Raw genomic sequence first — 16,348 nt, 5'->3', positions numbered from 1 at the left:
GCAGATTTCTCTCAGAATTTAGCAGCAGAGACAGGTAGTACTTATTCCTCCCAGTCATCATAACAGACAGCAATTCATGCCACTAGCATCTTGTGCTTTTATCACATCTTAATGTATCTTAGGCTTTACTAAATGACACATTCCTGGAGAAAAGTGATTACAAGAGGATCTCAGCTACCACTAAAACAAAATGCACTGAAAAACTCATCATGATAAACTGTTGAGTTCTCAGAAGCTGAAATTGAAATGAAATGAAAAGACTTAAAACCAGAGTTTGAACTTAAAAGGCCATTTCACAATGTGCAAGGACTAGGCTTGTGATTTTTTAAAACTTGTCTTTTTGTACTACTCCTGTTAATTTTGTTTTATACTCAGTTACAAGGCCAGATTTTTATCATCAGATAATATATTCTCCTAATGTCATTTAATTCATGATGTCTGCACCTAGAAAATCCGTGACTTTTCCTTCCTGCCAGCCTCATAAAAATTCTGAGAATCTAGATAATTCTTCTACTGCACAGGTAGTAGGAATATTGAACCTGAAGGGTTACCAGCCTGTGGATAAACTTCTCTGGTACCTTCACAACCTAAGTAAGAGAGAGAGGAAGTTTTAAACTCAATTTATTAGACTTTGCTTTGGCTCCTTTCATCTTCCCCCACCTTCTACATATGCTTTCCTTGACTAATGGCTTGGGTTTTCCTGATTTGTTGCCAAAATGACTCTGAAGACTGACACTATGTCAGGTTTCAGATGATGGATGAAGTAGAAATGTAGAAAAAGATGCTAAACATTAAATATTCTGTTAAAGCCACTAAAATCTGAAGGGTTTTTTAAATATTCACTTTCATAGGACAGGTTTTCAATTGATGTATTTCCCATCTGTCTGGGTGTTTGTACATTGCAAAAATTTGCGTGTCAAAAAGAGAAGCATTTGATTATGCTAGCACTTCTTGATATATTAGTTAATTATAGCACAATCCAATATAACAATGATCAGTTTATGAAAAGCAAATTAGGTATTCTCTCAAGATTATTTTTCAAAGTGCAATATGTTTCTCATAATGATAAATAATAATGATGAAGTGCTGTGTTTAATTTATTTATTTATACTAATTATTTGATTCTAGAGGGACAAAAATCTTAAAAAACATTAAAATCTTAAAAACATTCTGTCTGCATGAGGAGATATATATAGCAACTACATGAAATTTGGCTACCTTATGCATATTGCATGTGGATTTTTCCATCATAGCTACTATTCTGAAAATAATTTTAAAGAGTGATTATGGTGGCAGAGGACAAGAAATGTAACTCAGCATATTTTCAATGATAAAACAACTTCTTTATGTTTGATTTTACAACATTAAAATTTGATTAAGGTCATTCCTAATTTAAAAAAAAAATCAAAACCAACACACTCAGCACATCTTCATAATGTCCTTCTACAACACAAAACATTTTTCAAGCGCTGAATTACATAAGGATGAGCTAAATATTCAGCCAGAACCATGTCCCATTTCTAAGTAGTATGGTATATCATGCATTATTCCCAGAGTAATTTTATTAGTGCAACAGAATTTAAAGTTATCCAATCACTGAACAATAAGGAATAAAATAGCCAAATCTATTGAGCTTTAATTGTTTTTTCTCACCTCAAACAAGAAGAGGAAGGAAAAGAGGTAAAGACTGATGATGTTCTTATAACACCTTCTGCAGAGCTACAACTCTTTCATACCTTGTATTTCAGGAACTTCTTGAATGACAAAGAAAAGTATCAAGAAAATCTCAATGGTTATTCTCTAGGATCCTGCCTGCTTTGACGTTGATTTTAAAGTAAGTGTGATGCACAAGGTAAGAAGTGGTGTCTGTGTATGTGCGTGGGTACACTCATGGAGATGTAACTCTTCTGTGCTTAAACAGACTGGAAATGAGTGAACACTGCAGAAAGCTTTCTTTTAACATGAGAGCTTATATCTGTGGAAGCCACAAGATTTATTCTTAGTAAATTTTTACCTTGTGTAATATCCTCAATGGCCCTTGCAGCTTTGATGGTTTAGTGCCAATGACATCTTTTCCTAAGAGTCCTAAAATATCATTCCCCTTCTCTTTTAGAGTGGAACAGGTGAGTCCTGACACATGAAAATGAGTGACAAGTGGCATTTCCCTGTAACCTGTCAGACAGTCTCTCAAGAGTAAAGGTGCTAGATTTCCTCTACCAGTCATCTACCCTGTGCAGTGACAATCTTTTAAAGTGTCCTAATTGAAGAAAATCTGTGACAACAAAATTTTTTTATTTTGATGAATCTATGACACACTAAATAGAAATACATAATATTTTGAACTCCTGTTTAATCTGAAATGAATAACAGCTTTTATTTTGTGCTTAATCAAAGGAATGTTCATAAGATCAGAGTCTTTTTCTACAGAGTATTAATAATTTATATGTGGAAAAAACATACGTACTATATTCCTTTTTGAGGTAGCAATACTTCCAGATTCATATTAACTTTCAAACTAAAAATAACCCAATTGTTAAGAGTATAGAACTGTAGATCTTAGTCAGTTTTTATATCCCCAACCAGTTCTTTGCAATGCAAAAACTTCAGATGTTGTGAAATAAAGTTTTTAAGTTGACAGGCTAAATCTCAAAGGATCAAATGATAACTAGTGAGGTTCTTGAAAAAGGCCTTCTGATCCCTGTTGTCACTCCCCTACCTGCCTTTTACATTAAATGAATATGGAATAAACTGAAAATAGAACTTCCAGAGGCAGGCACTGAGTACTGACGGTACTGACAAGCACCAGACAGGCATCATTGACATGGTGTGAGCTGCCATGAATACTCAGAGGAAAGGACCTTGCACATTCCTGGACCTCTTGCCACAGCGCTTAGATAATCTGCAGACTAACTTTCAAACAACTAGGTTTTAAAAAAAGCTATATTGCAAAGCTTTTCTCAGAAGCAATCAGATTCAAATTCTCATTGGATTTAATTTGGCCCAAGACTTTGATTTCAGGGCTGTGTCAGCATCATATTTTTTCTGGGCTCTCCACTACTATGTACCATTGGAAATTTCTCAAACTTCCAGTCTGAAGTGAGGATAGGTGGCAGCTATCATGGTGCTCAACAACTCAACGTAATATCAGGTTTCCTAAGAGACTATACTGGTTTTGAGTGGAGACAAGTTGTTGCTTCGGGCTCCTGTATGCTACATGTGTGAATCACTAAATACAATAGGCAAAAAATTGATCTACTGCAATGTTTCGTAACCTGTTGCTAGTTCAGTGTGTCAGTGTAATCAGAACTTTAAGGTAATAAGATTTCATGTTTGCTTATGACTATGGATATTTAAATTCCTGGTTAAACTTAAAAATTACAAAACCAGATCTGAGTTGAAAGTTTTGATCCAAACTGAAATTCAGCTATTGAATGTGATGATTTCATCCTATTGAGCTCTGTTGTAATGATGTCAGTGATCCCGAAAAAGTTTCAAACACTAAGAATACAATTTCTTTTAAATTAGAAATTAATTAAAATGCAAGACTATGTTCTTTAATTTTACATCTACTACAGTTTGCTCCTCTCTTTTCTGGCCATGCCCATACATTTTTTTAAATAAAAAATTAATTTGACAAGAACTATTAATAGTATTAAGAAATAATTCTACTTTGCAAGATTTGGGTGGTATAACTGAACAGACAAATGCACTTTCTATCAATAATTAAAATGAAGAGAAAACTTCCTCTTGTGGATGTAAAATATGATACAAGAAAGAGCCAATCAAGGTACTATTGACATAAGAGTAACATTAGTATTATTAGTATAAAAATTTGTTAATAGTAGTAATATAGTGTTATCATAATCACTACTTGTAGTAAAAAATGGAACTGTAGAATTCCACACTTATGCAGCAAAAACCAAAAATTCCCAAAGACAAAGGCCTGCCTCAGGAAATATTATGTTAAAAGAAAGATGAACCAAACATCTCATTCATAACAGCATTTTCCTGCAAACAAAATCAGAAAAGAACACTTTGTATTGGATCGCTCAAAGCCAGAAAGAAGAAGAAGTGATAAGAGGTAAGTCTATTCTTTGTACTTCAAGTTTGTAAAAGAGAAATATAACTCAGTGTCATCCTGCCAAAGGAAAACAAAATGTTTTCGTAATTTCTTGGGGGGTTTGTTGTTATTTGTTGGGTTTTTTTTTGGGGGGGGGTGTTGTTTGTTTTGGGGTTTTTTTACAGTAGTCTGACAGTAAAGCAATATTCTGCTTCTTTTATATATATATGTGTGTGTGTGTGTGTGTGTGTGTGTGTGTGTTCACAGGCACCTGGGAAGTTAAAGAAGGCAGAGCTGTGTTTTGTCTAGATCTTTGCCAACAGCATAGAAACCAGTTTAACCCTCCTAAAGATTCCTCTGCACCATGTTGTTCTTTCCCAAATTCTGTACTGTCAAGAACATCAGCCTTGTGTTGCAAATTCCAGAACTTAAAGACATGGGATCTGTAATTATCTAAGTACCAACACCAAAATGCTAAGAATGCTATTTTCTTCTGCTGGAAATCCTGTGTTAGTGCTATGGAAAAGTTGATTCCACTAGGTTGTTGGTTTTAATACATGTGCTAATATGCATAAAATGAGCTGTTGAAAGAGCTACAAAAGGTTAACCAATTAAACCCTTATTCTTGAGGGCATGTAACATAATGTTCCACTATTTGAAATCTGCAAAAAGAAAAGAAGGGAATTTTTTGCATTTTAAAAGAATGGATCCTTAAAATGTTGTACATACATATATTTCATGGAAAAGACATAGGGAAAGTCATGCCTCTAAACATGTTTTTCTTACTAAGTAAATATTCTACAAAGGATATGTGTAGAAATTTTAGTATTTGTCCTCAGTGGAACAATGTCTGAGTAGAAATTGGTTAGTACTAAAATTATGTATTTTATAGTGGTTGCCTCACAGTAAGAGAATTGAGATTTTTTTCCCCTATCAAATATATAAACTTAATGAGTAAGCTTTTTAAAGACAATATCATCTGCCATTCAGATGATAGAAGCCAAAGTACTTTGGTTGCTCTGTTTCACCTCAGTGCCCATGTGATGCTGCTTCAGCAACATTTGGAAATGAAAAGAAGCAATGTGCAAAAATGCCTGAAGGGATTCACCATCTTTTACAAGACCAAAGTAAAGGCAGAGCTAGCAACATAGAACTAGAAAATGGTTTTTTTCCCCAAGTCTATTTTTTTACCGAAGAATAACCACTTCTGTGAACTAAGCTGCAAAAAAAAATAGTGCACTCTGTGCCTGATGCCATTTGAAGGAAGCACTTTGATAGAAATTGCTTTTACTTCTGTCAATGTCAGTAGAAAATGCCAAAGTGCCACAATACACATAACAGTTGTGCATGACTGCTCTAACCAAAAAAAAAAACAGTAAGGGCCAAGTTGACTTAGAAGAGCTGCATTGCTTGTGTAAAAGATGAAATTCATCCTTTGAGCTAGATGCCATTGATGCAAACCAGGAGGTCAGCAGAAGCACTATGAATTTACAATGGCATGACTGAAAACAGAATCTTTCCTCTAGCACTTAAGTTTTATGCAACATAAAATATGCATGGATGCTTGACAACTCTTCCTTTCATTATATACAAAAGTGACTCTTTCTTCTCTCTAAAATAACACTGTCAAACCAAGAGGGACTGCCAGAAACCTGTCACAGATAACAATCTATTTTCCCAGGTTCCTGAATAGCTATGAAAAAGAAGATATTGAGTGTCAGTTCCCAGCACATAAATTAAAGTTCCATACCTGTAATTAGGTCATGTTTCCCTTCCTCCCCTCCCCTCAAAAAAACGGTGTTTGATATTACAATGACTTTTAGTTATTTTCCTGCAAGTAATTGGCTAGAGATGTGGGACACCTACCCAAGCATTAGTGATAAATGAGATTAAGATTTAAAAATTGCAAAGATCCTAGCAAACTCAAATGGCTTGAAAGGACGTTTGCACTAGAAGTACTATTCCTGGTTTTACTCAAAGTGCAAATGCAGCAAATGCAGACTTTAAAAATAAAGAACATTCTCCTTCTTTTCTCTTGCATTTGGAGAAGATAAAAATGTGAAAAGAGCATAGGCAGGTTTAATTTACATAGCTGATATCTTCATACCACGGTGGTTCTACACAGTGTTATGTAGCCCCCTGCTTGAAGATTCTGCACCCTTTTTTTTGAAACACTATTACATAGTACACGTTCATGACATTTGATCTCCCAGTCTGTCCCTAAACAATTTTTTTAAGTGTACAGAAAATAATTGTCTTATGTTCTAGATGGAGACTGGGTCTCCATTAATTTTTCTTCTCCCCTCTTCTAATTTCTTTTAAAACAATAACAACCATTTTCCTGTCCCAGTAAGGTTTGATGCCCACCAAAGTTTTTTCTAAAACAACAAACTTTGAAGTAAAGGAAGACACTTTTCCAAAGCTGAGAACTTTCCCTTTGCTTCTACATCTGTAAGCCACCTTCTAGTCTGCACACCCTCTGCTGTGGTTTTTTCTTCTGAAACAACACAGGTTGTGTCTCTGCCATCTTTGCAATCAGAGCCAAGGAATGTTCCCCTGGAGAGTTCACCCAACACAGCTCACATTTGCAGTGCTCGTGGCTGGTCCCTCCATTTCTGTACCCTCCATGCAGCGTGTGGAGGTGTCTCTGGATCAGCAGCCACTCTCTGGGGTCTCATCTCGTTGTCCCACATGCCCACCCTGTGTAAGCCATGTGCCACACTAACTGCTTCATGCCTGTCATGTGATTAGCATTACATGATCATAGCTACAGCAGTCTTGTCACAACAGTTCAGGTTCTCCCCCTGATCGTGCATGTACTTCTTTGGGTCTGAGACACATTGTGAATGCTTTGATTCAAAAAAATGGATATCTTTTAATGAAGTGGTGAATAATAAGAAGCTTACTTCATACTCTGTGATATTTGCACTTTTTAAGCCATGACATCCAGAATATTTTGTGAGTACAGAAGGGGTGGGGGATGAAGGAGCATGAGAGCCTGTAAGGGGACAGACACTTGAACAGAAGTACTGGAAGACAAGCCAGACTGGTAGAGTAAGATCTGCTTTGTTCTTACTCTCTATTGTAATAGACTTCAGACCAGTCTATCCACTGAACTATTCCTGGATTGTGGTGCTGATGGTGGAGAAACTATTAATGCAGTTAAAAGATGATATCCTAGAAGTGATGCAGCCTGTTTCCAAAGAGGGCAGTTATAGCAACGGGACCTTGAGATGAAAAAAGGATCTCCAAGGGTCTCCTGAACTCATTCCAATGGTTTTACTATTTGATCAGATATTGATGGTCTGTGAACTTTGTGCATAGTTGGCAAATTACCTGAGTAAATTCTTCTACTGCTATATGGCTATATGCACAATGGTACATATACACATGTACAGTGGCTATAACTTATACTATCAATTAAAAAGCAAGTACATTCATTTTACTCTCTGCTACTTCACTTACTCATTGCCATCTACAGACTATCATAACTATCAGACTAAATAAACTCATGTGCTGAGTTATCATTAGATGTACTCAGTCAACTACTTCTCTCTGAAATAGAAGCAAAACCAGACTTCAAATATATTTCCTACATTTTCTCACCAGTTTGAAGTAAAAATAAATCTGCTACAAGGTGAACTAAAAAGCTAGCACAGCACAAAGTCCAATCACATTTCTCAAGCAATACTAACATCTACAGAAAAGTTTACAGGAACGACCACATCCTATCATTAACTGCAAACCAGACTTTCACAAAATTGGTAAGTTTAAGCCAGTGGTTCTGGAAGGCACTCATGCCATTGCTGAAAGAACTGGCTGACATTATTGTGCAGCTTCCATCTGTTGCAATCTATGACAAGCCTTGTTCTGCGTAGGTGTGTGAATCCTGGAAATAGGTTTTCTCAAAAAAAACACCTTTATGGAAGAGGAGGCAGAGATGGCAAACTACCATATTGGGGGAAAGGATATAATAGTTCTCATATTCAGTCTTTCAGATATTAGAAAACATTCTGTTAATTTCCCTTATATTACATGAATACTCAGGGTTGTCCTGGGCATACTGCTGTCAGGTTTGTGCATAAACACAACAAATATAACTATGGTTCCTATCTCTATTGTATCCTTTTGTTTAGTTCTTTATTACTAATCTAAAAGGAAAGTAATAATGGAAAAAACACAAATTCACCTCAATCAGAACATGTAAGACAGGGAGGACTTTGAAATGCAAACAAAAGTGTATTTTGCAATGTCCTTTCCAACATCACATCTTTCTGATCCAAGAGGTAGTGCCTGTTTTAACTAAACATCCTTGGCTTGCTAAACCAGGTGTTAAGGACATGTCTCTTCATGCTCTCTGGTGTTTAGCAAAAAACATGCAGAGAATCCACTGAAGTAAAAATCTGTGTTCTTAAAGTAACTGCAAAATACCACCTCTGTAGCATTCAGTGCTAAGGGGCTTATCTTCCATTCATCAAAAACAAAATGTTCACAGACTTGGCTAGAACCAGACTACAATAACTAATGTGATTGCAGTAGGAAAAGGCAACATAGTAAGCAACTAAAATGTCAAACCTAGTGAATTAAAAAAGAAATTAGAAGGGTAAGTTTTCAATTAGTACTGTCCAGATCTTCTCACATAAATTACACTCCTTTGAGCAGCAAGTTAAAATTATCATTTAACTACTGACTTTTCCAGGTTTGTTTTTTTTTCCCCTGAAGAAAATTCAGTGCTTAAATAGTAGTTGCAAAAAGCCTTATTTCATCTTTAGCTGCTAAAATAGAGAGTGACTAGCAAAGATTCTTTCTAAGTCTGTTCTACAGCCCGGAGAAAATGAGGGCAAAACAAGTAAACTGAACTTCAGTCTCCTGGATAAATTTAGGAAGCCTGTCCATGGGACCACACTACTTTCTTGATTCTTGGGTTCCTCTGTGTTTGCAAGGTGCCAGTAAAACCAACAAACAGTTAAATTACTCTCAGGGACATACCTGAAAATGGCACCATCTATGTTTTAGAATGCATAGCTTGTGCTAGTAGGCAACTCTCCAGCAAAAAATCAGTGACTGATGAAGCAGAATTCACAAAAGCCTGAACTAAACTTATGAGTTTTCTGAGGCATAAAAGAGAATGCAATCAAGAACTCTATTTCTTGCTCTGATTGGTTTGAGTCTACTGTACTGGGATGATAAACCAGACTACAAGAAAAATGTGTAGTAAAAATAATAACTACTACAGGCATGCCTGTGTCTCAGTTCTGTGGAATTCAAAACCACAAATACTTATTCATGCAGCTGCATTCACTGCTTAAGATCAATAGCCAAAAATAAACATACAGAGAGAAACAGAGAGACAAAACTGGCTGTGAAGAATCTAATTTTCTAACATTCAGGCTCTTCTGATGTTAAGTCATCATGTGCCTTTCATGGACAGAATTTCTGTCTCTCATCTCGATCATGCTGACAAGTGCCTAGCGGGTATCTGTCTTTACTTACTAACATTCAGTGTATAACCTAGAATCAGGAATATGAGAAAGACCTGGTGGGAAATGTTATCTTCCCACCAGAAGTGCACTTATGCTCTGTGTATACACGTTCCCCATTTAAGCCTTCATTTAGCAACCGAGGCAAAAATACTTCTTGATCCCCACATAAAATGCTCCTGGGAATTGTCACTGGAAGAGTACCACTTCAGATCTGTCAGAGAGAGACATTTTATTACCTGAAGGATGCTATCTTAACCCAAGGTCTAAAATATAAATGAACTGCAATTTAGATGACTTGAGATCTAGCAGAAAGACAGAAGGATGGAAAACTTCCCAGAGATTCCACAGGGAGAAGTCTGATTTATTTAATACAGATAAATATGACAAAAAGATGTTCATATCCAAAATTTTAATAAGTTTATGCTTGACAGGAGGAACTAAAGGCAGTCTTGAGCAGCAGCTAATACAAGATGTTAACTAATAGCATTGGAACAGGAGAAAAAAAGAGCTTCAAGCAGAAGAATTCGAGTAAAAGGCAGGAGTTTTTGGACATTTAAAATTTTTCTGTTAAGGTATTATGGACCAATGGAGATTATGTCCTTTTGCAATGACTTATCATTTATCCTGTGGGGTAAAATCCAAGGGAACTTCATAGACCCTCTAGTATTTAAGTTGAGCAGATAATGTTTAGATATGAAAGGTCAAAGATGGCTATGAAAAGACAAATGAGAAAGTAAGCAGAGCATAAATCAAAATTATTTTCAAATCTGCCACCATGTAAACTTCACCTTTTCTCCAGAAGCAGAGAAGTTCTATTCTATATTCAAACAGGAATTTGGGGATTGTTTTAAAAAAACATTGTAAAGCCATTAGATGATTCCTCGTGAGTACTTTTTTGAATGTTACTATTGTTTCTTTGAGTAAAGTAATACTCTCTGTGTTTGTTAATGAGTTACCAATTTTTTCCCATGTTGGAAGATTCAGGAAAGTTTGGTTCCATTAGGAAGATATTCAGGTTAAGTTACTGAAGTAGGTTGATAAAACTAAGAGGAAGAAAAGGAGGCAACTGGGACACAGGCTGTGGCTTAACCCTGTCACATTTGCATGTGGCTTTGGGAAAAGTTTCCTGAAAATTTTTATAGCTAAGAGAGATTTAGAAGTATGACATTTTACAGTTGCTGGTTTTTCTGTTCTCAAGAAAGAAGACATTAACTTGTTAATGCTTATAAGTAAATAAAATATCAACATCTTATTCTTGCAAGATAACAAATATTGAGTAGGTTCTTCGGGTAAACTGGTAGTTTATATTAAAATTAAATTACTTTTAAACTGCAGTAGAATATCACAATCCTTTAGTATGCGAAACTATATTGGAAATCTTCTTCTAAAAAGTTCTTAAAGTAAGAACACTTCTTTCTTCCATCTTCTCAGCCTGGCATTGCTTCCATCAATCTGTTGGGTAAACGCAACAACTTCTAGGAAGTTTGTGTGAATCTCATGATGACAAAAGCAGAATTTAGTCAAAAACTATATGGAACAGTAAAGATAAATCTCTTGACTGTTTTCTGAGATTCTCTCCTATTATTAATCTCTATTCTGGGACACACACAATTGTGAAGATATTAATCACAGTTTACTCTGCAGAGAAAATTCAATAACATGTTTAGCTCTTGATTTATACACAAGCTTTAAGTATTTCACCTGTGTAATTCTGCACAGTCAGTAGCTTATTTCTTCTAATTAAAACTTTATTTCAGCTCTCAGTGGGCATGATTTTCCCCTTACTAACAGCAAGTTTATTAATATAACTTTCATCAATCAAATGGTAGCAGTGTCTTAATGAGAGTAATGTAGGAAAAAGTAAAATCAAAGCCATTGACTTTGTACAACAGTTTTGCCAGTCTGTTCACAGGTAAACAGGGCTTACTGAATGCTTAACAGAATGCTGGGCAGGGTAGGGTAGGGAAGGAATTTTTTACTGTTTAGAGACCTGGTTTGAAGGTCTAATTGGCAGATCATGAAAAAAAAAGGAAATTATTTGTTCAGTAAGCAAAATCAAACAGTAAGTCTAACTACAAGTATGAATCACCTTTGTCCCATTCATATGTACTACAAACTGAAAGCTCAACTGCATGTTAACATAAAATATTCTGTTACACTCAGCATTTTGTTATAGGCATCAGAGTGTACATCTTACTGACATAAAAAAATTGTTACTGTTTTCTATCATCTCTTTGTTGTCTCTATCGTTCACCAGTCTGAAACCCAGGACAGGGTATGGACTAGTCGTTTGGTATCTGTTAAACAAGTTACAGACAGGTTGAGTAAAATCTGAGATTCTGGTTTGCCAGCTCAGCACAAGTCTGTTGCTTTTCACTTGTAACACAGAAATCAGATAGACTAGACTATAATAAATGTAATCATCCCGGATTTGTTTCAGCACATATAAAATGAACACTAAATTTTCATAATACTGATAGATTTAAGTGTTTAATCAAATGTATAGAACGGAGATTGTGGCTTGAAAGTAACTGAAGGCATAAAAAGAGCAGCAAGTTAAACAATATCTAGTATCATTAAAGAAGAAAATAAAATGCATGTTGGAAAAAAAAAAGAAACGATCTATAGAAAGTTATCTAGAAATTGCTAATTCTAACATCAACTACCTGTGGCTTTTTGAAAGTAATAAAAATAGAATAAGAGAGGGAACTAAGGCATGACAGACAGTAGGAATATCTCATACTTGGGCTAAAGATTATTTTGAACTCCAAACAATCAGTGAAGAAGCTTCAGATACACAAAACCATTTTACTCATTTTAACAATATAATTTTTTTATATTACACAGTCCAGTCCAAGAATAAAGTACTTAGATGACTTGTCCTTTCAATAAGATGAAGAAGATTGACCAGGAAACAGAGAATTTAATGAAGAATTGAATACAGTGAAATCTTCAGCAGGCAGGACATGTAGTTAAATAAATGAAGGAACAATTAAGTGTCTATTGGAAGACCAAAGGAGAACATTCAATAGGACATAGAGCTCTTGCTGTGATCTGCTAGCACTGTGAAAAAATGATTCCTGACAAATACAGAACAGACAGCAGGGAAGGATCTATGGGAGACAAAGAAAACTGCTAAGAACAGACTATCTGATAGTAGCTCTCAATTTCTGTGATTTTAAATGCAAAGCAATGTCTGCTTCATGATTCCAGTGAATCACTTAAATTGATCCAAATGCTTTCCCACAGCATTCTATGTAACTTCTCTTAATCACTATTTACACAGAAGAAAAACTTTTTCATTCATGTTATTCGATCACCTTAGACTATTGTATCCCTCCATTCCCTGTATAAAACAGAACAAGTAGAACTAATTGGCATAAAAAATGAACTACAAACCTATTTCTGTTTTCTCAGATTAGTAGTAGCTCACATCCTTCTTATCAGTCAACAGATTCTGCTTGCTGATTATTGGATGTTCTTGCCTCTAAACCTTAAAGCTGTCTACAAAACTTTTTACAATGTCCTATAAACTATTCACCTTGCTGATTCTATTGCTAAGTAGTAAACACAGGTCCATGTGCTTCTGTGGAGGCTAGAAGTGCAGTTCCTTTAATTGTGTTTTCTATGCATTATTTAATTTTTACTTCTGGAAAGTGTCATCAAAATATATAAAATTGCAGCTGCCTTTCTCTCCTTAAACAAAATATTCAAACGAATTAGGTATGAAAGTTCTATCAAGTCAACAAGAAAAATCCTTTTCATCTACTGTCTGATCCCTCCTAGTTATCAAGAAGTTATCAAGAATTACATAAAGTAATTTAGTAAGGAGGTTTGCCGTACCCAGCCACCAGTGGGAAAGGTGGAATTTAACTATATTTGACAAATGGGAAGGTTAGACTATCCTACTCTGCTCATGTTAAATTAGAGCTCCCTGAGTCAGTGCATGCCACTTTAAGGTATTTAAGGAAAACTATGAAAAATAAAAACAAACAAACCAGAACTCTGTTCCATATCAATATCTTTACTGCAGAGATGTGCAGAAACAAACTCTGCCACCTGCACATTAGCTTACAGTTTTCTCATGTAATTCCTGCCAGTCAGTTCAACTACTCTTTCTATAGCCAGCACTACACTGTGTCCAGAATGAAGCACTGATGTCCTCAAGTTAATGTGGAAAGCTGACACTAAAAGCTAGTTACCTACTTAGTAAATTATGAGACGTGCACAGAATAAGGACTAAGAGAGACTTTAAATTCCTGCTGGGAAAATATGATACTGCAAGGGGTAGAAGTAAGCACAGTAAAACTATGAAACAGAAAACACATCTGCATATAGGATGCTGTTAGTTAGTTAGTCTAGTTCTTTGTGATATCCAGGTTTTATTCCTTCCAGTAGACAGACGTCTATTCATACCCTATAGAATTATTCATACCCTATGCATGCAGTAACATAGAAGGCTGCATATTTGACAATGTAAAATTCTGCCTTGTCAGCTTTTAAAAATAATCAATGAAAAAAGGGTGCATCTTGCATTTATGGGATCAGAGTGGTCAGAGGTCTTTGTGCCAAAGTTAGACCATTTTGACTTCTAGTAAGCTCAGCAGTTTTATATGATATATCTGTTAATTCCCTGTACAAGAAGAGAACAAGAAGGTACAAGAAGAGAACAAGAAGGTTGCTGTGATATTTGCTGTACAACAGCGGAGTTCCTTCTCCAGCCTTCCCTGGCGGATGCCATATTTTGCTTTCCTATGTCCAGACACACAATTCATTTCACATGCACTGAAACACCTGTTGCAACACCATTAACAACAAAGTATTAAACTAAAACAACATTTTCCCAGGATAGCTATGCAAATCTAAAAAGTCCACACAAATATTTATAGTAAAAATCGATATTTTTTCTTTTAATGAGAGTTTCCTAATTATTGGGAAGCGATAGAACCAGCCTAATTGTTAGACTACTCTCAAAAAGTGATTACAGTCCCCTTTTGAAACCAATTATTTTTGCAGAGAAAACTCCAAGACAGTGGAAGAAAACAAAAAGAAACAATGATGCCTCATACATAACGGGTGATATATTTTCTTGGTTTCTCGATGGAATAAGAATATTTATACCTTCTTTTTCATCTAACAACTGTTTCATATTCTTATACCTCTTACCCAATGAAACATACAATAAAGGATTTAATGTAGTTACAACATAAATTTTAAATTTTGTAAAATGATTGTTCTGATTTTGAGGCACATGATGCTTTTAAACAATTCCAAAAAATTAGACAAAATTTAAAAACCCCTCACACTTACCTGACGAGATGTCTATCCGGTTCTTCTTCACTTGGGTGACATTGATGTGGACACTGACTTTGCCTTCGTTTATGTCAATTTCAACATTTCCCAGGTCATCTGCAAAGTTGCTGAAGACAAGAAGTCCATTTGGATTCCAGGTTCGGAAAAGGAAATTGACTGAAAACAGATCCTGGCTGGGACGGCCAGGAACTTCGAGGTAACTGGTGGCATTGAAAAAGACGGGCACTGTATGTGGCTCCACACAAGAAAAACTTAAATTTCCCTAAGTAAAACACAAAGAAAGAAGCAAAAAATATAAGCAAAATTGTAAGATTCCACTAAATTCATAGTATCTTAGAAAAGTATTCTAGATTTCATTCAGCCTAGAGACTACTCTGATCAATGCATTTTGCATATAAAGATGTGCTATTAATATTATTGTTATTGTTACTATTATAATGTTGTTGCTGATTTTTCTGTTTTTTCTAGTAGTGGTCCAATTTTATTTTGTACTGTACCTATGCAAAATAAAAGGTAGACTTTGCCCTGAAGAGTTGTAATCTAAGATTTGAATGAAAACATTAATATTTCCAGTTCAAAGACAAAGAAATGGATTACAGATAAACTTGGGTTGTCCATGGTCACCATAGAAACCAATGACAGAGTAGTAATTATAAAAATGAGTCTAGCTTTCCAAATACCCTTACATCATGTGTCAATCAATACAATACATGAGGTTGGGAAAGGAGGGTGTATAATACCTCATGAAGAGCCAGCCTCTCTGTTGTGTTTTCTATTGGATAATACTGCTTAAACTAATACTTCATTTCAAGAAGCAGAAGGCTTGAGCAATGAGCAATGCCAATGATCATGAGCAATGCCAAATTTTTTTTAGTCAGTAAATAATTTTCCCTGTAAAGAAACTACAGTACAGTTTTCACACTGTAAAATTTTACTCTTTGGAAAACTGACAAAATCAAGTCAACCTTATTGATTTATGAGGCTTTAAAATGTGTCTGTAAACAAGACTAGAATTAGGGATGTGAATTTTTCACTCTGGTTCTCATGTCATTTCTCACAAAAGACCACAATGGTAGGATGCATTACCATTCCTTTTCCTCAGAAATCGTAAATAGTTTGTGGAAATCTATGTCCAGAATTAACTTTTAAATGCATCAATGAAATATAACAGGAAACTCCCTCTGCTGAAGAATTCCAAGACTATGTGGCAAAGTGGTTCCTGTCCTGTGGTTAGGTTTTCTGATGCCCTGTTACAGATGAAAAGTGTGCAGCAATTTTAGTTCTATTTGGGAAGGAAGAATTATATCTGATGCAGTATGGAAATTGTTACTATGAACAAGATCGCAATTTCTTTGATATTTATTTGTACATTGAGATAAATATTAAGACTTGAGCAATACTTTTGGAGGTACATAGATGTTTAGAGATGAGGCCCACTTAAGCATGGTTCAGAATCCCAACAGGAGTCACTCAACATCTTTATTGCGTAACT

The 16,348-nt window shown here is 35.4% G+C and overlaps 1 protein-coding gene across 1 annotated transcript in view; it reads right to left on the bottom strand.

Moving 5' to 3' along the window:
* The window catches only part of CNTNAP2 (contactin associated protein 2), a 1,021,111-nt gene that overhangs the window by 513,062 nt on the left and 491,701 nt on the right, over positions 1-16,348 (bottom strand). The window contains exon 8 of the mRNA XM_050333690.1: positions 14,854-15,118. Coding sequence (XP_050189647.1) covers positions 14,854-15,118 — 265 coding nt within the window. The remainder of the gene's footprint in view (positions 1-14,853; positions 15,119-16,348) is intronic.

Source organism: Myiozetetes cayanensis, unplaced genomic scaffold (assembly GCF_022539395.1).
Source record: "Myiozetetes cayanensis isolate MyiCay16 unplaced genomic scaffold, myiCay2020 scf1, whole genome shotgun sequence".
Classification (NCBI taxonomy): domain Eukaryota; kingdom Metazoa; phylum Chordata; class Aves; order Passeriformes; family Tyrannidae; genus Myiozetetes; species Myiozetetes cayanensis.
Note: the sequence above shows the minus strand (reverse complement) of the source record. Positions and strands in the feature narration are given on the sequence as shown.